Source organism: Rosa rugosa, chromosome 3 (genome assembly GCF_958449725.1).
Source record: "Rosa rugosa chromosome 3, drRosRugo1.1, whole genome shotgun sequence".
In the NCBI taxonomy this organism is placed as follows: domain Eukaryota; kingdom Viridiplantae; phylum Streptophyta; class Magnoliopsida; order Rosales; family Rosaceae; genus Rosa; species Rosa rugosa.
In genome coordinates, this window is record NC_084822.1 from 4997573 (window position 1) to 5021293 (window position 23721).

The following is a 23721-nucleotide window of genomic DNA, read 5'->3' on the forward strand; positions in this document are numbered from 1 at the left end:
GTTACTTGTTTCTTTCACTTTAAAAAGCCCGACTTAGACAGAAGATATATAGGTGTTGCTCAGTCGATCAGTACTTCTATATGTACATATGCCCTTCTGTTGAGGGATGTTCTATATATTTAAATGAGTGACATGCAGATGGTTAATAATTATATATTGTCCTTAATTATGAGTTCTGGTTCATAATAGGAATTGTGTCATCCCCCCATCGTTACTTGTTTCTTTCACTTTAAAAAGCTCGATTTAGACAGAAGATAGGTGTTGCTCATTCGATCAATACTTCTATATGTGTATGCCCTTCTGTTGAGGGATGTTCTAGCTATTTCAATGAGTGACATGCAGATGGTTAATAATTATTGTTCTTAATTATGAGTTCTGGTTCATAATAGGAATTGTGTCATCCCCCCATTGTTACTTGTTTCTTTCTCGTTAAATAGCCCGACTTAGACAGAAGACAGGTGTTGCTCACTCGATCAGAGTACTTCTATATATATGTACGTGCCCTTCTGTTGAGGGATGTTTTATTTTAATGAGTGACGTGCAGATGGTTAGGGTCCATTGAGAAATGTGATATTTGGTGTTATGAAACGACCTTTTCTAACTTCTAGCTCCCTTTAGGAATTATTTAGCTCAACTTATTTCAACCGTTTCATTATTCAAATATAGAGACAAGCTAGTGTACTGGTGGGTATGAGATACCCTCATTTACAACTATTTGAACAAAAATTTACTAGTATTTGAACCAAAATTACAACATTGAGAACAAAAGTTACCATATTCATTTACACTATTTACATATAATTAAACAAAAATTACAACATTGACAACAAATTTGTTCAAAAGCTTGTAAAAATGTCGTAAGAGGTGTAATTACCATTATTAGAACTAAGATTACAACATTGACAACGAATTTGTTCAAAAACTTGTAAAATGTCGTAAGAGGTGTAATTACCATTATTAGAACTAAAATTACACAAAGTAGGACTCAAATTACAACTTTGACAACAAAATTTGTTCTCACTTTTGTAAATGCGGGTATGAGATACCCACCACTACACTAGAATTTCCCTCAAATATATATTAAGAGTAAAAAAATTGACCATAGATCTAAGAAGACATATAATTTATCAATTCTAGTGCAAAATGCTAATTCGTTTATCTGCTAGGAGCCTAGGATTTACCCTTCTGTATCGCAGACACCTTGATTTGAAGGACATCTTTTGCTGGAAGTCTGAAACTGTTAGAAGATATGCAACCCTCGGAGATCCTCGTTCGACATGCATCTTTATATTGATTCTAAAATTCATGGTTACATATTGGAGATTTACAGGTTTCTATGGGGAGCGCGTCCGATGCTAGATAAAAGCATATCTATCCTAAGCTACCCTCTGTGGACAGAGAGATGAACAAAAATACCAATATAATGTGGACAGAGAGATGAAAAGAAAATCAGTTAATTTGACAAATATGAACCATACTGTCTGAAATTTGACACTAGGGTCATCATTAATTAAGCCTAAATTAAATATAATTTTTTTTGGGCATTGCCCGATAGTTCACTCATCAATTAGGAAATTGAATTTTTCATGTTTTTTGGTTACATTTGAGAGGGTGATGAAACCACTAATCTATCATAGTTTTAACTGAAGACTAGGAAATTGAAGCAGTAATATTGATAATCCTATATTTGAAAGTCTCTACCTCAATCTGTTCATTTTACTGAATAATTGTTCAGAGTAATTCACATCTATAGAGAGCAAAAACATCGTTGCAGATTCATCAACTGAATTGACTCATTCGCTATCGGGATGAGCCTCATGCCTTTGTTTGAAGCTTTTAGCTGATGATTCCACCAGTAACTCCAACTTTTGCATTTGTAATGTTTTCGTTAAGTGTTAGTCTTTTTTTTTTTTCCCTTTGGCGCCAAAATCCACATCAATTCCCGCCAAAAAAAACTCAAAAGCCCATCAGGCCCACACTACAAAACCCAGTATTCCAAGAGAAGATCATAGAGCCAGAAACACACAGCAAAAGAAAGAAGAAAGAAGAAACCAGACATGGGCAAAGAGAAGCAGTATTGGCTTCTGAAAACAGAGCCAGGAGAGTGGTCGTGGGAGGACCAAGCAGCCAATGAGGGCATCACCAAGTGGGATGGAGTCAAGAACAAGCAGGCCCAGAAGTACCTCAAGTCCATGAGCCTCGATGACCTCTGCTTCTTCTACCACTCCGGCGCCAAGGCCCGCCGCATAGTCGGCGTCGTGACGGTCGTGCGTGAATGGTATTCGGAAGGCGAAGGTGGAGATGGCGCGGTTGATGTGAAGGCAGTTGGGGAGATGAGGAGGCCGGTTGACTTGAAGGAGATGAAGGGGGAGGAGGGTCTCAAGGGTTTTGCTCTGTTTCGGCAGCCGAGGCTGTCGGTTGTGCCGGTTTCGGAGGATGTGTGGTTGAAAGTTTGTGATTTGGGAGGTGGGTTTGAAGGTGATGGTGTTGTTGTGGAAGATGATGAATCTGGTGATGAAGGAGATGATGATTGATTAGGAGGGTTTTGTTTTGTTTTTTTGTATCGTAGGTGTTTGTGATAATGCCTCGATGAACCAAGCTACTCTGTATTTTGGAAATAGTTGAATTGGTTCAGATGTCCATTTTGATTTTGTTTGATCGGTTAAAGGGAATTTAAGCATGTAATCAGTAGGTTTAACCTGCACAAAATGTATGCGAATGTGGGAGATTGAATTTTCTAATATGGAAATCGATTTTTGCTTTCTTTTGGTTTTGTCTAAGTTGGAGTTGAAGCAAGTTTGTTTATAATTTGCTCATTCATGACATTTTCAAGTGAAACAGTTGTCTAATATGTGGGTGCATCATGTGATCACAGTCATTGTTGACCTTTCAACGCAGACAAATAAACCTCAAAGTTTTGCTTCTTCTCTTGTCCATATTACATGGTTAGAGTCAACTTCTGCGCTTCTGCTTACACACATGCAATCTAGCTTGGATACGGCGGAGAAATCTGAATTTGATTCTCAAGGCAGGTGCGATCCCATTCAATGAGTTACAAAACTTTGCTCATCCTCAATAGAACATGAAGCTGGTGAAGTGATTTGCTGTTTGCAAAGAACTATGCAGTAGATAAATTCACAGATCTGAATCAAATTCTGAGAAGATTGCAGGAAGATGCCATCCAATGTCTTGTAAGTTACGGCTTGATTCATTACATTACATTACATGCTTTGAGTTTAATTTAGACTTTAATTTAGATATTTCGTGTTTGTGTGACTCTGTTCGTTTTTCATGCTGCGGACATATATTGTCCATTATTGGCTCCTAGCTGGAAAATGAAAACTCTGATTGTTTGTTCACTTAGTTGTTAATTTTGCAGTTTGCAATGATTATGGTAGTTTACAATATTTAGATCTCTTCTGATTTCATGAAAAAGCAAAAATTAAAAGGAAAATGAGGTATTCAAGTTATACTTTCATATACCTTTAAGAAATAAGAACTGGGAACATTCTATTTTCCTTGTAGGTGTTTAAGTTTTGCTTATATATTTGTCAGGTACTCTTTGCTTCCATGTTTGAAAAAGGAGGGAAAATATGCTAATAGATCATTCTTGGATAATGGAAGCAAATTATTAGAGGATCTCATTGCTTCTTGTGATGGCAAATCCAATCCAATACGCCATTTCTCTGCTGATGAACTCATCAGGGCAACCAATAACTTCCATCCGTCTTGCCTTATACAAGAGTGTCGTCCACATGCATTTAGGGGTTCTCTGGGCAACCGATTGGTTATAATTAAGACCATGGAGGCAGCAGATGAAGCTAGGGACGAAGCTATTCGTAACATCGTAATTTCAGTGCAGATGAGCACTCATAAGAATGTTTTGAAATTGTTGGGCTGCTGCTTAGAGTTCCCATTACCAGTTTTGGTGCATGAATATGCAACACTAGGAGTTCTTAACAAGAAAGGAGGTTTGGGGGATGATGAAGCTCTGCCATGGAAAACTAGAATACGAATCGCAAAGCAGGTTGCTAGTGCTATTACTTATCTCCATACAGCCTTCCCTAGACCCATCATTCATAGGGATCTAAGGCCTGATTGTATTCTCTTGGATGAGGACTTTGTTCCCAAATTATGTGACTTCTCATACTCCATAACGATTCCTCCTAAGCAATCACATGTCAAAGATATCGTGAAAGGCACAGTAGGGTATCTTGATCCTGTGTATGTCAAGTCTGCATACATTTCAGAAAAAACTGATGTTTATAGCTTTGGTGTTATTTTACTTGTTTTCTTGACGGGGCGAAAACCCTTCAAAGAAAATCAGAGAGGATACTTTGAATATGAGGACTTCATTCCATATTTGAAGTTACAATTAGCATGTGAGGGCCAAATTCAGACAATTGTGGATCCTAAAATCCTTGAGGAGTTGGGGGAAGGTCATGAGCGAGCACAACAGCAGTTGCATGATTTCTTATCACTGGCATTGTCATGTACCCAACTAGAAAGTGAAGCAAGGCCAGATATGATCGATGTGGCAAAAGAACTCGTACGAATTGAGAAATCTATCTTGCCATCCTAGCTAGCTTTATCCATTACATTTATCGGTCCAATGGTTGTGCACTAAAAGGTTTGTGTTTGAGGCACGTTTGGCTCCTGAAAGTATTACAACTTATGAGTAAGGAGGTGCGTTTTAAGGTGGTGGTGGTGAAGCAGTTGATTAATTATGAGGGGTGTTTTTTTAAGGTATGGTAGGTGTTTGTGATAATGCCTCAATGAACCAATCTCCTTGTATTGTGAATTCTGTTTTATGAAAAATAATAGAATAGAATCACATATTCACATGTCCATTTCGATAGTGCTTGATCATGGAAAGGGGAGAAGGGAATTCGGCATGTAATCTGTAGCCTTCAGTTTTTCCATCTTTTAGATCATAGAAGAATTTTCATTCCTTTTGGGGTTGAGGGTGAAACTAGTTCCGTACATCATTTGCCTTGGACTTGGAGGAACTAATAACACGTAATTCTTTATTGAATTGAATATAAAAAAATAAAAGAAAAAACAGCACAAATTAAGTGTGTGACTGCGAGACCTAGAAGAGAGTTTGCTACTTTGCATCGTTTTGGTTTTTACTTCACTAATTAGGAGCTCGATTTCGAGGCAAGTTCGTTTATATTGTGCTCAATGTTTGTGAGACTTAAAAAGTCAAAACAGTTGACGTCGTTTCGAGTTCATATGATCTCGGTCATTGCACACCTTTCAAAGCACATCAATAAATTCACAAATCTGCTCCTTCTTGTATCAAATGCAAGTCATCTGAAATATAACAGGAAACTGAGGAAGCAAACTTCTGCTGGCTGATGCAATCGGTGGTGGACAAGGCCGAGAAATCAACAGTTTACAGTTTAATTGGAGCAATCTAAACCCATTTCCGAGGGGTCTGCAGGGTGCTGCGCAGGAAAGAATACTGAAACAATGTCATCCAAATTTTTGTAAGTTATAGAGTCGGATTGATTGAGATATTCCGGTTCCTTTAAATCCTTTTGTTTTCTGGTTCTAATAGGGTTTAAAATCAAGCAAGCAAGTTACTGTATTATTGCTTTTCAACAATATATGTAATGGAAAATTTTCAAGGATTTTGACCGAGGCTAAATCAAAATTTTCAAAAGGTTCAAGATTTGTAGTTAAGGAAAGAAATCTTCTAATGCAAGCGGGAATCAGGGAAAGGAGAGAAAGAAAACTCTCTTTTTACCATTTCTACTTTTGAGAGTTTTTGATGATATGAAAACTTTACTACATGTCTGTATCTATTTGAATTACTATGATTAACTGAAAACAAAATGCGGTATTCAGGGAATTAATATAGGATAGCTATTTATGTCGTGTGAATTAAGAAGTGAGAATGATCATTTTTATTGCATCATTTCATTTTCATTTCTGGGTTTGTGTTTACTTTTGACCTATACAATTATATCAGGGTCTCATTGCTATCATGTTTGAGAAAGGAGGAAATAGATACTCATAGGTCGTCATTCTTGGAAAATGGAAGCATATTATTAGAGGATCTCATTGCTTCTTGCAATGGAAAATCTAATCCCATTCTGTTGTAGTATACATGAATCATATTGTAGTATATATGAGTCATAGTATAAATGTCTATATCATGTATAAATAGGCACTTGAGTGTATAGATAAGGTACTTGAGTGTATAATATAGGTATAGAGACTTGTGTGACAAGCTTTATGCCAAAGGGCAACAAGCATGGCAATTATCATCATCACAGCTACCATGATTGAGCTGCAGCTGTAAATCAAGTTGATACCAAGCTTGAGATTATCTTTGAGCTTTCACACTTGTAATGTATTCCTATAAATACCCTCTTGTATGAGATGAATAAACACACATGAATCTCCATCCTCTCTGAATTATTACTCTCTCTATATTCCTGTCAATTTATGCTTGTCCTCAAACACGTTATCAGCACGAAATTGCTCTAGATTTAGAATCGAAAATTGACAAGAAGAGGAAGTTCATCAAGCAATCGAAGTCATTTTTCCAACCATACAAAAAACCTCCAAATCCTACCACATATCAAAGCCCTTGATCCAAGAAGCCCAGAACCGGTTTCAGAACTGCCAGAACCGGCCGGAAACAGCTTGAACCGGCCACCGGAAAAATTGAACCGCTGTCGAAGTCCTGCCGAGCCCTGCCGAGTCCTGCCGAGATCTGCCGAGAAGCTGCCGAGCGAGTCCTGCCGAGACCTGCCGAGAAGCTGCCGAGCGCATCTGCCGAGACCTGCCGAGCAGCTGTGCAGAAGCTGTCGACAGCACCTGCCGAGAGCTGCCGAAAGGATCTGCCGAGCTGCTGCCGAAGACCTGCCGAGCCCCTGCCTAGCAGCTGCGCAGCAGTTGCCGAGACACCTGCCGAGCTGCTGCCGAGCAGCTGTCGACACATCTGTCGACAGATATGTCGGGCACTTTTCTGACAACTTTCCGGCGACTTTTCGGGACACTTTTCCGGTGACTTTCCGGGCACTTTTTCGACAACATTCCGGCGACTTTCGGGACACTTTTCCGGCGACTTTTCGGACACTTTTCCGGCGATTTTCCGGGCACTTTTCCGGCGACTTTTCGGACAATTTTCTTGACTTTTTCCAGCGACTTTTAAGTCACCTCCGACAACCTTTTCCGGACAAATTTTCCGGCGACACTATTTCAAGGTATTTCTTATTAAAAGTTCCTATTTTTGAGTTTGTATTCCTTTTCTCTTCTTTTCAGGGACTTGTAATCAAAAGGCGGAATTATAGAAATTCACGCTAAACGAACTAAGAGCGTTCGTAATATATGAACTAAGAGTGTTCATAATATTCGGACTAAGAGCGTCCGCAAGCATCGATTTTTGAACTAAAAGCGGAATCGTGGGGATTCACGCTAAACGAACTAAGAGCGTTCATAATCTATGAACTAAGAGTGTTCATAATATTCGGACTAAGAGCGTCCGCAAGTATTAATTTATGGACTAAAAGCGGAATCGTGGGGATTCACGCTAAATGGACTAAGAGTGTTCGTAAATCAATGAACTAAGAGTGTTCATAATATTCGGACTAAGAGCGTCCGCAAACATCATTGTTTGGTCTAAATCCAAATATTCTTGGAAATTGATTTCTTGGTAGCATAGCTCGGAAATCTTATTATTTTAGTTTTCGTGGAAGTATAGACTCCGAAACTATTATATCTTCTCTTCCTATTTTTCAGGATGTCGAATGAACCTAGACTCGACTTCCCAATGCTTGACTCAACAGGCTCGGAATACCATGGCTGGGTAACCGACGTTGAGAACCATCTCACTGCGAGAGGGATATTGCCCATAATCCAGGCACCTGATCAGGGCCTAGTGTTCCAACGAACACCCACAAAGCATGCTCAAGCAATCATCTTGATGCGACGCCACATGGATAAATCTCTCAGATTAGAGTACATGTCGATCAAGGATGCAAGAGATCTATGGGTAGCGCTAGAAGAGCGCTTTGGCAATATCCAAGATTCCCTCCTCCCTGACTTGAAGGTTCAGTGGAACAATATACGCTTCTCCAACTTCAAGTATGTTGCTGAATACAATTCAGAAGCTCTTCGCCTCAAAGCTATGTTGAGGTTCTGTGAAAAACCTCTCACAGAAGAAGAACTAATTGAGAAAACTCTCTCCACCTTCCCCGTCGCAGCACTTGTGATATCAAAGCAATATCGCACTGAAGTCAATGCTGGACGAATTACGAGGTTTAATGAGATCATCAATATTATGTCGGTAGCTGAAAAGCACGACAACATCCTCGTAAAGAATTATAATTCAAGGCCCATTGAAACCAAGAGCGTTCGTGAGGCGAATTATAATGCACCCAAAAGAGGGCGCAAGGAGCGGTACCCTAATAACAGGGGACATGAAGGACATATGGGTCTATATAACCGCCCCAATAAAGAAGGAAACCGCAACTTTAGAGCGGACACACGTGGTGGCAATTCCACACGTAGGAGAGGTGGATATGGCAACACCATGGGCCGTCGAGGTAGCACCATGGGCCGTGGAGGTCGCACCATGAGACATGGTGGTAACAACAACCCTCCTAGGCAATATCCACAACGTGCACAACCTGCACCTCAAATGGAGGGATATAACCACAATGACATGTGTCATCGATGTGGATCAATTGAGCATTGGTTCAAGCAATGCCATGCAAGTACCCAACTAGCTGCAAGCTACAAGGAGTATAGGCAATTGAGAGAGCAAGAAACCAATCTTGCTGAAGATGAAGATATAAATCTTGCTGAAGGTAAAGATATCAATCTTGCTGAAGATGAAGATGGTGAAGATATCACTCTCACCACTGAGGACTTCAAAGCTGCAGATAAAGAGCACGAGGATGCCGCAGACTTTGATTAGAATAGTCCTTTCTATTTTCCAAGAATGGCAAATGTGCCTTAGTCAAATGACAATTGTATTAAAACTTTTTCTCATGTGGCGCATCCAATGTAGTATGATGTCTAGGAAAGTAATTGAGATCGGGGTACTTAAGCGAGCCTCGCTCCACCAACATCTCTCTACTTTCCTGGTCATATTTCATTGGAGTTACCAAACGGATTGAGTAACTACAATTTGTCTAAAGTTTGATTTTATTATGGAATAGACTTTGGAAAACTTTGATGTAATCATTGGCTATTTTCCTTATTAATAAAGTGTCGCATTATTATTCAATGTCATGGACATGTGTTAAATTCCGAACTTTATATAAAGAGCCAATAGTTTTCATGTGAAAACACATTGTGAGAATGGACAAGAGTTCCTTTGCATCACCTCTAATGACTACGGACATAAAACGAGTATTAGAGAAACTTATGTGTCGCTCTAGTGGGTTGCATGCAACCACTATTCAAGTCATTGAATCAAACCATGTCATAAGAGATGACTTATGGGATTCTAACACATATAGGCTTTGGCAAGAACGTTTGAGATATCCAGGTTGTGATATGATGCTCCGTATATTAAAGACTTCACACGGACATCCATTCTTCACAACGAAAAGAAGTACGAACCAAAGATTGGTCCAAAGAGTTACTTCTAAAAGATATCATTCGTTTTGCAAAGCTTGCTATTTTAGCAAAAATAGGATTGAGACCATCCTATGCAAAGGACACTAAAGAAAATATGCCATTCTTGCAAAGAATTCAAGGTGATATTTGTGAACCTATTCAACCAACTTGCGGACGTTTAAATATCTCATGATGTTGGTTGACACGCAAACACACTAATCACGTGTTGTGCCATTGTCCATCTATAAAAGCTGCTTATGCTATACTCATAGCACATATAATATGACAACGGGCTCACTCCCCGGATCATCCTATTTAGTCATTTGGATTTTGACTATGCTAGTGAGTATACATCGAAGATTTTCGATGGTTATTGCAAAGGGAGTGATGTTGGACATCACATTCCCATATACACACCTAAATGGTCTCGTGGAAATAACTACGATGGTAGTTCAGACATTGGCGATGCGCACCAATCTCTTTATATCCGCTTGGGGTGATGCAATATCGCATACAACTATGCTAATTCCTCTATGACCCACCCCCACTCAATGTATCCCTGCGTTACAGCTAGTGACTGGGTACAAATATTTTGTACTTACGCACATTCGAGTGAGTCATTTATGTGCCAATGTGAGCCATTTATGTGCCAATTGCGCCGCCACAGCGCCTATGGTAGGTCCTTAAAAACAAGTGAGCAACTTAGTTGGAATTGAGACTCCAACAATCGTCCGCCACTTAATGCCCTTGCAAGGCGATCTCCTTACCGTTTGATTTACGGATGTCACTTTGATGAGACAGTCTTCCCGTCGTTAGGGGGAGATAAGAACACAAACTGTTCAGCAGGAACGACAGGAAATGTCGTAGTCTGTCCCCACTATGTCTCATCTCGATCCCTATTAAAGTGACGAGATCACACACATTTGCTGCAAAAATGCCTGCAAGGAATGACGTCCCTATAAGAGGACGTAGCGCCACCCTACACAGAGGTAGGCAAGGCGCCAACGCCATAGAAAGTGGCATTCTGGCGTTACAGGCCATGGTCCCAGCTAGGATGCGTGGGAAGCCCGTGGATTCGAAGGATATTTTGGCATCCTTAGATCATCGACACTCAACATCCGTCTCATGAGTATCTTCTGGATTATGGTTATCGTTGGGGGACGCCTCAACGTCAGAACCTATTCCTGAGAATATAGAGCTCTATGAAAATTACACTAGTGTACATGAGACGTGGAATAGAAACTCCATCATAATTGATGATGTAGATGCGCATTTTGATGCGCATGAGTTTGTTGAGATTGATGATATCGAACCACGCTCCGTTGAAGCATGAATACCAACGTAGAGAAATTTAGCCTAAATGGAAAGATGCGATCCAGATTAAACGAAGAGGAAGGTCTTTGAGCCAATGATGCCAACACCTCCTTACATAAAACCTATTGATTAAATGGGTCTTCGTTAGAAAGCGTGTTGAGAAAACGAGATGGCAATCTCGCCTTATGGCGCAAGGCTTCTCACAAAACGCCCTGGAATTGACTACGATGAGACATATTCTCACGTAATGGATGACATTACATCCACTACCCTGTCAGTTTGGTAGTTTCCAAATAACTGAACATGCAGCTTATAAATATGGTCACTACGTATCTCTATGGGGATCTAGATACGGAATATACATGAAAGTTCATAGTGAAACTTTATTTACCCAAATCAAGTGGCTCTAGACCACGGAGCGCGTTTGCAATAGAATTGAAACGCTCACTAAAGTGACTACTTGATTGGGAAGGGATATGCCCTTGCGTTTCCATAACAAGTTTCGGATTCTATCACGGTTTTCATGTTAAACATGATCTTCATTAGAAGCCCTTAAAGAGTTAAGGGAAACCATTGAACACTTGAAATCCGAGTTTGAGATGAAGGATTTTTGGGGAAACACGATTAAGCCTCGGTTTTTGAACTTAAGCACCGTGTTGATAGATGCTTAGGCATTTTGACAAGGTCAAGCCTTCAAGCACCCCATGATCATTCGTAGTCTTGATCCTGAAAAGGATCCTCTTCGTCTGAATGGATGATCGGACGAAGATGTGCTAGAGAGGCTGAAGTGCCTTACTCAAGTACAATAAAGCGCATTATTGTACTTAGCTCAATGCACAAGACTGGACATCTCACTTTGCCATAAACTTGTTAGCTAAAGGTATAGCTCTGCGCCAACGCAATGCCATTAGATTGGTATAAAAAGATATCTTTCGATAACTTGAGATGTACGATCGATATGGGCTTATTCTATCCCTACAAAGAAATGATGGAATCAGACCCATCACACACCAGAAACGCCGCCAAACGCTGGCCTGCGTTTTCTATTCCTACCCCAAAACGACAGAAGTGTTTTGGAAGGTTTTGCTGATATTTGGTATCTGTTGACCCATACAAAGGCCTTCCCAGACTGGTAAAGTGTTCACCATGGGTAAGACCGCGATACCTTGAAGGTCTACAGAATAGACCTTAGTCGCTATATCCTCGAACAATGCAGAGATTATTGCTCTTCACGAAGTAGTTCGTGAATGTATATAGACTGGATCCATAGTTACGCATGTTCGAACAGTTGTGGTTTGAAGTCTACCACAGATGAGCCTACAAGCATTTAAGATAATGCTGCTTGTTTTGAAACAAATGAAGCAAGGCTGCATCAAAAGCGACAACATCAAGCATAAAATCAGCAACAACAGACTCTCCTAAAAGATCAAACAGAGGGGGAGATGTCTACATATATTGTCTCGAAACGTGAAGAGTGTGTTGTGCTCTTTTTTTCCCTTTCGACCGAGGTTATTTTTGTCCCATAGGGTTTTTATTACTCGGCAAGGTTTTTAATGAGGCAACGAGAGAAACACCACGTTTGGGAGACACAAGGAGGAGTATCTAAATCAGGGGGAGTATCCAGAAACATACTCCACACTCAACGCGCGTTGTGCTCTTTTTCTCCTTCGACCAAGGTTGTTTTTTCCCACAGGGTTTTATTACTTGGCAAGGTTTTTAACGAGGCAATTTCGAAGCGCACGGCCTAGACAATACTATTAAACATGAAATATCCAAGGGGGAGTGTTGTAGTATACATGAATCATATTGTAGTATATATGAGTCATAGTATAAATGTCTATATCATGTATAAATAGGCACTTGAGTGTATAGATAAGGTACTTGAGTGTATAATATAGGTATAGAGACTTGTGTGACAAGCTTTATGCCAAAGGGCAACAAGCATGACAATTATCATCATCACAGCTACCATGATTGAGCTGCAGCTGTAAATCAAGTTGATACCAAGCTTGAGATTATCTTTGAGCTTTCACACTTGTAATGTATTCCTATAAATACCCTCTTGTATGAGATGAATAAACACACATGAATCTCCATCCTCTCTGAATTATTACTCTCTCTATATTCCTGTCAATTTATGCTTGTCCTCAAACACATTCGAAATTACTCTGCTGATGAACTCATGAGGGCAACCAACAATTTTGATCCTTCTGGCGTGATGCAACAAGATTCATCATACAAAATGTTCCAGGGTTTTCTTGACAACCGGTCAGTTATCATTAAAAAGTACTACACTGTGCACTGGCTTGCTCCAGAGCAAACTAGGTCTATAGCAATTCGAGACATTGTCATTTCAATACAGATGAGCACCCACAAAAATGTTTTGAAACTCTTGGGATGTTGCTTAGAGTTCCCTATACCAGCTCTGGTCTATGAATATGCAGCGAAGGGAGTTCTCAACTTTGAAGGAGGTTATGGGAATAATGAGTCCCTACCATGGAAAACTAGATTGAGTATTGCAAAGCAGCTTGCAAATGCAATTACATATTTACATACTGCATTTCCCAGGCCCATTATTCTCAGGGATTTAAAACCCAACTGCTTTTTTTTAGACAATGACTATGTTCCTAAAATCTGCAACTTCGCAACTTCCATAACCATTCCACCTATGCAATCACATGTTTATACTGATTATTTGATATATACACCTGGGTATCTTGACCCTACCTACTCGGCTAATCACCGCATTTCAGAAAAAACTGATGTGTATACTTTTGGTATTGTATTACTTGTATTTATAACAGGACAGCAAGCCATGTTAAGAAATCAGGCAGGAGAATATGAGCACATAATTCCATATGTGAAATCACATGCTTCTGGTGGCCAAGTTCAAACCATTATGGATCCTAAAATATCTATGGAGGTAGGGGGAGCTGAGCCAGCACACCAGCAATTGCATGATTTCGTAGCACTGGCATTGTTATGCACTCAAGATAAAAGTGAAGAAAGGCCAGATATGATCGATGTGGCCAAAGAACTCGTACAAATTGAGAATTTTATCTCGAGTGGCTAGCAACAACATTGATTTGAAGTTCAGAATTAACTCTGTCTCTCATTTCTTTGTACTTTGGGATTCAACATTCAAGTGCACTTGTTTGTTACATTTGTTATCAAACTAGAATTTGACAGCTGCACTTGTTTGTTATTTGAAACTTGGTTGCTCATCTGCACTATATGATTCAGCTTTCATTCCTAATGTGTGGGAGATCAAAAACTTGTGATAGTCCTTTTCAGACAGCTGTGGATCCAAAAATCCAAGAGGTGCTAAGGTGATTGAAAGTTTGAAACTATAAAACTATTTCTGATTGGGATAGATGACTACTTCCAGTTGAAAAAAACAAATTCACATATTGTCTAAAGTTTTGTATTCTATCTTCGGCAACTCTTTTTGGAAACACATGAAATAATTTCCATAACAGACTTTCTATAGAACTCATGTAGTTTTAAAGATTACCGTTGATAAGTACCTCCCAAGTCCCAACCAACTTCATCAAAACCTGAGTTTCTTGAAACCATTATTGATGATTTGTGACTGAAATTAGAGGAATTAGTAGCCAAACAATTTTACCCTGCCATATACTAAAGCACATTTGGTTAAACTTTTTCTTTGAGATTTGAAACCCTGAAAGGTATTCAGATTAATCCTTCACTGCTTTGTCCTCATGCTTACTTCTGTCACATAGGTCAAAAAGCTCTGACCAGCAGCTGCCTTGCATTTTCTTGGTAATGAGAAAACTACTAATTTTCTTGCTACTGAAGGACTTGCAGCTGCCATGCAAGTTCTCAATCTTGTCATGGGCCAAAATAAAAAAAAACATTGCCACTTATGAGTTCATCGTCTTTACCAACTAGAGCAGGGCACGTATAATCTCATTGTTAACCTTGCAAAGAGTCTAACTTTCCTCATCGTCAAAAGAAAAATAAAACTGACCAAGTAATCTGCTGCACGCTTGCACAAGAACTCTGCACTGCTGTGGACAAATCCAGTAACTAGTATTTTTTCTTGGATCTGAATCAAAATTGTGAGAAGATCGACTGTGGAAAAATGCCATTCAATGTCTTCTAAGTTATGGTTTTATTCAGTTCATAACGTTCTTAGAGTTTAATTTAGACCTGATTTCTGGTTAACTGCATGTTTTTGTCAGTTGTCTATATCTACTATTTACTGGCCTGTTTGATTTAGACCTGTTTTTGAAAGATGTCTATATCTAAATATTTCATGCATGTCAGAAAGCTCTCATCTTCTTCTATCTTGTAATTAATCCTTTGTAAATGACATAAGGGCTTCAAGTTTTATTCTACTTTGTGAACCTACTCCTCTTTAAGAACATTATTGGTTATTTGTCAATTTCGATCAAATTAAGTTTTGTATTCAATCTTGTGAAAGTTTTTTGAAATACATGAGATATATCTATACATTCAACTATTCAAGAACTAGATAATTAATACTTTGAAAAAAAAAAAAAAATTCAATCTAAAAAGTAAGATTGTCGTTTAATTAGAAGCAACATAGCAAAGCACCACCCCCCGTTTCTCACATCGACATCTATCAAAATCCAACACCTCTCAACTGGTTGTAACTTTAAGCACTCTAAAGAGCCAATAGCAGTGAGTCCAAGTCGTCGCTAAGCTTGACAAAAATGGCCGGCCTTGTTTGACCCGTTATGCCTCTACTTTCCTCTATTTCATATCAAACCCACCAAGCCTTTTCTGATGGAATGACTTCGTTGTTGACCCTTGAAGTCTTCGTTTTTGTGGAATGAGGGAAGCTTCGCTGTTGATTCAAGAACCCTTCTTCGGCCTTTTTGATGCTCCTGTGTTTGTGCTAGTGAACTATCTCAGGTTTCAGTGTTAACTGATGCTGGAGTTGCTAGGTTCAATATCTTGAGCTCTGTCATCATTGTTGAAGGAATATCGATTTAGTGTGCCTTATCAAACTAGGAGTAGCAATAGGAGAGAAGGTTCTAGATTTCTCAATCCTACACGGATTGATATTCCTTGTAACATTAGAACTAGCACTTTGTAATCCCTATATATAGGGCTCCTATTCTCAATAATAATACACAACTCTCTCTACAATTCTCTCTCGAATCTATTTTACTTAAACACGTTATCAGCACGAGCCCTAAACCACAAAAGCTAAAACCCAAAAAGAAATTCTTCTCCCCAAAAAAAAAAATCTGTCGCAAGCTCCTAGCCCACGCTAGCCTCGCTCGCTGCTGCTGCCCTGCGCGCCTCCGCTGCCCCTGCTGCCCGTCTGCTGCCTTTGCAGCGTCCCCGCGCCCCTGCGCACGCTGCTGCTACCCGCCTGCTGCCTTTGCAGCGTCCCCGCGTCCCTGCGCACGCTGCTGCTTGCCCACACGCCCACGCGCCTGCAGCTCTGCATCGCTGCCCCTGCAGCATCACCGCAACCCCTGCTGCTTGTGTACCCTGCTGCCCCTACAGCGTCTGCATCCTAGCTACCTTTGTAGCCCCGTCGGCCAGCAACGCAACCTACCGGCCACACTCTCGGCCCCATCCCATTAGTGCACAAGCCTAGCATAGCCGAGCCATTAGCCACGACCAGGATTGTAAACAAGTTACAATCCCAGGTTAGGATCGAACATCCACTTCAATCCTAAGCTTAGGATTGAAGCAACATATGCAATCCCGACCCAGGATCAATAGCACACCTGCAATCCTTCACGCCTGCATCAACACGCGCGTGATCCAAATACAAGTAAGTATTCAAAAGAGTAAGTTTTGAAGTTCCTATAATTCGAAATTTAAATATTTCTTCTTTTCTCGGGGACTTGAAAACCCCCCTTCTTCTACATCCCACTTTTCTTATAACGTGGGTTCGATTCTTGAAAAGCGGAATCGTGGGGATTCACGCAATTAACGAACTAAGAGCGTTCGTAAGACTTCGGACTAAGAGCGTCCGTAAGCATCGATTTACGACCATACCAACATCATTGTTTCGGTCTAATCCAATTATTCTTGGAAATCGATTTCTTGGTAGCATAGCTCGGAAATCTTATTTATATTAGTTTTCGTGGAAGCATTGACTCTGAAACTAACTTGTTCTTGTTTCATCTTTCTGGATGTCAAACATGAACAAACTCGATTTTGTTCCATTGGATTATGCAGGCAAAAGGTACTTAATTTGGATCATTGATGTCGAGATCCACCTTATTGCCCGTGATTTATTGCATACTATCCAAGAGCTTTGTTCTATAGAAACAGCTCCAGACCCTCAAACTGAGAAAAATAATTCTAAGGCACTTGCCTTCATAAAACGTCACATGGATAGTGACCTACAGTTTGAGTTCATAAATGAGGATAGCGCCATAAAGCTTTGGCATGCGCTTCGCGAACGATATGGCAATGTTCGTGACTCCATACTTCCGAATACAGAAGCAGAATGGAAAGATCTTCGCTTCTCTGAATTTGACACGGTCATGCTATTTTATTCGGAAGCCCTCCGCATCAGAGTAATGATGCGTCTCTGACTTGGATACACATTTACGCAAGCGTACGTATCGTTGTCAAGATAGGGAAGTATTGAGCCCAAAGTTTATCGTACCACGGGGATTAGTGGCTAACCCACAATCCTTGGGTGGTCGGAACTAAAGTCACTAAGCAAACAAAATAAAAATAAAGTGAATAAAAAGGCTAATCTAAGGCACCAAGCCTTAGCAATGCTCGGCTTTGGTTTTCACCAAAGCCTAATCAAAACTAAGAGCCTAGTGGTGGATATAAACAAATGAGTCGAAAATGGTAGGAAGTTTTGAATTGTGAATTAATTAAACTAAACGCAACCGAAAAGTAAACTAAACAACTAATTAACGACCTAGAAAATTAAATTTGGGTTTTCAAATTAATGGGAACATGGGAGTGTTGGATGATTCACACTAACTATCTTGCAAATATCAATGCCAATTTTACAAATGCATGCATTTCCTATATGTGTCGAGTCCCGTATCTAGTACCGGTTAAGGCTACTAAACCAATTATCCTTTCGGTGTATTGATTATGCCGGTTAAGGCCACAATCAACTCTCTAATTTGGGCATTACGCCGGTTAAGGCCGCAATATCTAAAATTAGAGGCCTAGAGAGCAAGATAATAGAGACCCAAGCAAGCTTAGCTACAATTAAGCTAGCTAATGGTCACCACACTTAAATCCTAGATGCCACAAGACTAATAAGTTGTCAATTTATCAATCTACTCATCACAATTGCCCACAACATAATTTCAAAGGGTGACAATGCCTAGAAACATGCTTCTAAGGACCAATAAATTCGGATTTAAAGCATACACAATGGAAATTGCATTTATTAAAATTAAAGCATCAATATTTATACAAGATGAGTTAGGGATTCACAACCCTAACTCCCAAAATTGAACTACTCACTATCCATACAAGAATCCATCAACAAAAATATATAAAAATTATGAAATAGATAATAAGGAAGAGAGGGGAGAATTAGCTTGGCCACTTCTAGCTATGAGCTAGTATGAATCAAGCAATTTCTTCACCCAACTACCCAAATTAAGGTGTGGTACTCTTGATGATGATTCTTTGAAGCTTGAGTGAGAAATCCTCCAAATACCCAAAAGAAAACTAAACAAAATAAGAAAAATGAAAGGGGAGGAGTGGAAGGGCAGCAGCCCTCCCAAGGCTACTCAAAATGTGTTGTTCGGCGCTGCTGAGAGGAGAAGAATATATATAGCCTAGGGCGACTGTTCGTGTGAGAGGAGGAAAAGATGAGACTGCCACGTGGCAGCATTTAAATGGCTGAAGCAATTAAGTTTAATTGCTGTCCACGCACGTGAAGGAAGGGTGATGATGGTCAATTAAGCATGGCATCACTTCTGCCATGTGTCAAGAGGATAATTAAGCATTAGCCCATCTTTCCTTGCATGCTGCGGTGCTGCTACAGCTTAATTAACCAATTAAGCTTAATTGCATATGTAATCAATTAAACTTAATTGCTAAATTAAGATTTCTGTAATTTCGTCCTTTTGATAAAAACTTCGAATTGCACTATTTTCGCGTCATTTTTCCATGATTTCCGCAACTCCGCTTATTTTCTGCAAAATAAATAAAAATGGATTAATTACATATTAATTGACATGAGGATTAGCTTATTTCTAGTGTTTTAGATACAATTACACACATATAAATGCGTATAATCAGTCTCTGTGGAAAGATGATCACAGAAGACCAGTTGATTGAGAAAACCCTCAATACCTTCCCCGCCTGTGCTATGAGGTCCTCTGACTTATTCCGGACTCATGTAAATGCAAGACGGATCACAAGTTTCCAACAGCTTATTGAAGCTATGGCCACTGCTGAAAGACATGGCAATGAACTTGTGAAAAGAGAATTTGATAGGCTTCAAGAGAGCCATCAAGAGCATCGTCCTATGGCTAGAGAAAGTCGCCATCGACGTCATGATCCATACGATCGAAATGCTCAAGAAGGTAATCGCTCAAGGCGACAATCCCACGACCGTAGGAGGCGTGATTTTGAGGGACATAGGGTTGGAAACCATGGAGCCAACGTTGGCCATGGGCACCACTTTCCAACGCCACCAGTCCTAGGGACTATGCATATTGCGCCAATGCGCCTCAATCAAGGGAGAATCCTCTTTATGGTGTCTATTTCTGATATGGAACATCTGATCAATGGACCTGAATTTGCAATGTACCTACGAAGGTAGTCGCATCATGGTGATCAAGACTTCGAGTTCACAAAGACTTTAAATCTGGAGATGAAGACAAAATGCCGCAGATTTTTATTTATAGTCTTTTATTTTTCCCAAGAATTATGTAATGGCGACTATGCCTTAAATCAATAAAATGGTTTTTTGTATTAACTCTTTCTCACTAGGCGTACTCAAGAGTACTTGTGATGTCTAGGCAAGGTTTGATCTGAGAGAACGGTTTTAAAAGTGAGCAACGCTCCACCAAAATCTCGCCTTACCTTACCTGGTCACAACTAAATTGAAATTACCGAACGGATTGAGTGACTACGATTTGTCTACGGTTTGATTTTTATGTTGGATTAGATTTTGGTCAAGAAACTTTGATGTAATCATTGGCTATTATTAATAAAGTATCGATTTATTTTATCTCATGTCATGAACATATTTTTCGAACTTTATTACTTAAAAGATGTAAGTACCAATGGTTTTCATATGAGAATGGACAAGAGTTCCTTTGCATCACCTCTAATGACTACGGACATAAACGAGTCTTAGAGAAACTTATGTGTCGCTCTAGTGGGTTGTATGCAACCACTATTTGAGTAATTGAATCCAACCATGTCATGAGAGATGATTTATGGGATTCCGACACATATAGGCTTTGGCACGACCGTTTGGGACACCCAGGTCGAGACATGATGATCCGTATATTAAAGACTTCACACGGACATCCCTTTTTCAGAACGAAAAGAAGTAAAACTCGGTTTTTGGACACCGAAGGAGCCCCTGCGCCTCACGGAGCCGTTCACCCCCAAATCCGGCCATCCTTGGCCGGCGCCGCCTTCCCCCTGCGGCCTCAGGGTGGCATTGACGCCACCAAGGCTCATTTGTCTCCAACTTTTACTTCTAAAGTCACTTGTGATTTTGTGGCTCAACCAAAATCCTCATTGGTTGTTTCTAAAGCCCATCATTCGTTCTGCAAAGCCTACTCTTTAGCAAAGTTAGGATCGAGACCATCCTATGCAAAGGACACCAAAGAAAATATACCATTCTTGCAAAGAATCCAAGGTGATATTTGTGGACCTATTCAACCATCATGCGGACCATTTCGATATTTTATGGTATTGGTTGATGCATCGACACGCTGGTCACATGTCATGCTATTGTCCACAAGGAACGCTGCATTTGCTAAACTCCTAGCACAAATAATTAAGTTAAGGGCTCACCACCCTGATCATCATATTAAGTCTATAAGATTAGACAATGCTGGAGAGTTTACATCAAAGACTTTTGATGATTATTGCATGTCCATTGGGATTGATGTTGAACATCCTGTTCCTCATGTTCACACCCAAAATGGTCTCGCAGAAGCCGCCATTAAACGACTACAAATGGTCGCTAGGGCATTGGTAATGCCCACCAATCTCCCTATTTCTGCTTGGGGCTATGCAATATTGCATGCAGCTGTGCTTATTCGTCTGAGGCCCACTGCCACTCAACCCTTTTCTGCGTCCCAGATGGTAACTGGGTATGAGCCTAATGTCTCACACTTACGCATATTTGGGTGTGCAGTTTATGTGCCAATTGCGCCACCACAGCGCACCAAAATGGGTCCTCAAAGACGATTAGGCATTTATGTTGGATATGATTCTCCAACGATTATCCGCTACATAGAACCCTTGACAGGCGATCTCTTTACCGCTAGATTCGCGGATTGTCACTTCGATGAGACAGTCTTCCCGTCGTTAGGGGGAGATAAGAACATCAATTTTCAACAGGAACGACAGGAATTGTCGTGGTCTGTCCCCACTCTGTCTCATCTTGATCCCCGAACCGCACAATCCGAAATTGAAGTGCGGAGAATTCTCGATCTTCAGAACGTAGCAGAATCGATGCCTGATGCGTTTTCTGATATCGCTAAAGTGACGAGATCACACATACCTGCTGCAAACGTGCCTGCAAGGATTGATGTCCCTAAAACTAGAGGACATGACGCCAACTCAAGAGTATATGAGCATGGCGCCAACGTCCCCTCTCACAGTGATGGTGACGTTTTGGCTAGGCCCATGGCTCCTGCCAGGAAGCGCAGGAGGCCCATAGGTTCGATGGATTCTCGCCCAAGAAAGAAAGCGAGTTTGGCACAAAATAATCCATTAATCATCGATGTGAATAATCCATCTCATGAGAATATTCCGGATTATGGTTATGTCCAAGAGACATCATTGGGGGACGCTCCAATGTCAGAACCAACTCCAGATAATAGAGAGATCTCCATAAATTACACTAGTGTACATGAGATGATGGATAGTAATTCTATGGCGATTGATGATGCATTTGCATATCATATTGCAAAAGGAATTATAGAATATGATGATATCGAACCTCGCTCTGTTGAAGAATGTCAACGAAGAGCAGATTGGCCTAAATGGAAAGATGCGATCCAGGTTGAATTGGATTCACTAACAAAGAGACAGGTATTTGGGCATGTAACGCAGACACCCCCAAATGTAAAGTCTGTTGGCCATAAATGGGTTTTTGTTAGAAAGCGTAATGAGAAAAATGAGATGGTAAGATATAAAGCCCGCCTTGTGGCGCAAGGTTTCTCACAACGCCCTGGAATCGACTACGAGGAGACATATTCTCCCGTAATGGACGTTATAACGTTCCGCTACCTTGTCAGTTTGGTAGTTTCCGAAAAACTTGACATGCAGCTTATGGATGTGGTTATAGCATATCTCTATGGGGATCTAGATTCAGAGATATATATGAAGGTTCCAGATGGACTTCAATTACCCAAATCAAGTGGCTCTAAACCACGGAGCGCGTTTTCAATAAGATTAAAACGCTCACTATATGGATTAAAACAATCCGGACGGATGTGGTATAACCGTCTAAGTGACTACTTGATTGGGAAGGGATATATTAACAATGAAATATGCCCATGCGTGTTCATTAAGAGAACAAGTTCCGGATTTGCAATCGTAGCAGTTTATGTCGATGACATGAACCTAATTGGAACTCTAGATGAGTTAAAGGAAACTGCTAAATACTTGAAATCCGAATTTGAGATGAAAGATCTTGGGAAAACACGGTTTTGTCTCGGTTTAGAACTCGAGCACCGTAGTGATGGGATTTTGATCCATCAGTCTGCATATACTCAGAAAATCCTAAGGCGCTTTAATGAAGATAAAGCAAAGCCTGTGAGTACTCCCATGATTGGTCGTAGTCTTGAGCCCGAAAAAGATCCGTTTCGTCCAAAGGATGAGGACGAAGAACCATTAGAGGCCGAAGTGCCCTATTTAAGTGCAATAGGCGCATTATTGTACTTAGCTCAATGCACAAGACCGGATATCTCATTCGCAGTGAACTTGTTAGCTCGACATAGCTCTGCGCCAACACGCCGCCATTGGATTGGTGTAAAGACAATCTTTCGATACCTAGGAGGTACGATTGATATGGGCCTATTTTATCCCTACAGAGAGAAGAGGAATGACGGAAGAATGGGATCGGACCCCATTAGGCATGGAGCCACCGTCCACCATGACAAAGTGGCCGGCCATATTGCCGCCAACGCCGCCACCAACACCAAGGGTGGCCGGCCTCACCCCATTCCCCTCCATCAAAACGACAATGATGTTTTGATGGGATTTGCTGATGCAGGGTACCTCTCTGACCCTCACAAAGGTCGCTCCCAAACAGGTTATGTCTTTACCATGGGAAGCACTGCGATATCTTGGAGGTCTACGAAACAGACCCTTGTTGCTACTTCCTCGAATCATGCAGAGATTATTGCTCTACATGAAGCCGTTCGTGAATGTATATGGCTAAGGTCTGTAATTAGACATATTCAAGGAAGTTGTGGTTTGAAGTCTACCACAGATGAACCTACATGCATTTATGAGGATAATGCAGCTTGTATTGAACAAATGAAGTTAGGTTTCATCAAGGGCGACAACACCAAGCATATATCGCCTAAGTTCTTTTATAATCAGCAACAACAATCACTTCTAAAGATTGAAGTGAATCAAATCCGATCAGATGATAATATAGCGGACTTATTCACTAAGTCGTTA

General features: G+C 40.5%; 3 protein-coding genes across 3 annotated transcripts; all 3 read left to right on the forward strand.

Moving 5' to 3' along the window:
• The first annotated feature begins 1251 nt into the window (after positions 1-1251).
• On the forward strand, positions 1252-2543 carry LOC133739267 (uncharacterized). The gene has a single exon (XM_062167012.1). The coding sequence runs from the start codon at positions 2058-2060 to the stop codon at positions 2532-2534; it is 477 nt and encodes a 158-aa protein (XP_062022996.1). The 5' UTR covers positions 1252-2057; the 3' UTR covers positions 2535-2543.
• Positions 2544-3053: 510 nt separating this feature from the next.
• On the forward strand, positions 3054-4850 carry LOC133739266 (serine/threonine-protein kinase ZRK1-like). The gene is made up of 2 exons (XM_062167011.1): positions 3054-3191; positions 3556-4850. The coding sequence occupies exons 1-2, from the start codon at positions 3175-3177 to the stop codon at positions 4580-4582; spliced, it is 1044 nt and encodes a 347-aa protein (XP_062022995.1). The 5' UTR covers positions 3054-3174; the 3' UTR covers positions 4583-4850.
• An 80-nt stretch (positions 4851-4930) lies between these two features.
• On the forward strand, positions 4931-14156 carry LOC133739265 (serine/threonine-protein kinase ZRK1-like). The gene is made up of 3 exons (XM_062167010.1): positions 4931-5492; positions 5978-6097; positions 13051-14156. Exons 1-3 carry the CDS (start codon positions 5476-5478, stop codon positions 13967-13969), a joined length of 1056 nt encoding a protein of 351 aa, XP_062022994.1. The 5' UTR covers positions 4931-5475; the 3' UTR covers positions 13970-14156.
• The last annotated feature ends 9565 nt before the right edge of the window (positions 14157-23721 follow it).

Bases quoted from the DNA above. Each gene is read 5' to 3' on its own strand.
- LOC133739267 (XM_062167012.1), top strand. From the start codon at position 2,058: ATGGGCAAAGAGAAGCAGTATTGGCTTCTGAAAACAGAGCCAGGAGAG.
- LOC133739265 (XM_062167010.1), top strand. The intron at 6,098-13,050 runs CATTCTGTTGTA...TGTCCTCAAACA, and splicing joins TGCAATGGAAAATCTAATCC to CATTCGAAATTACTCTGCTG.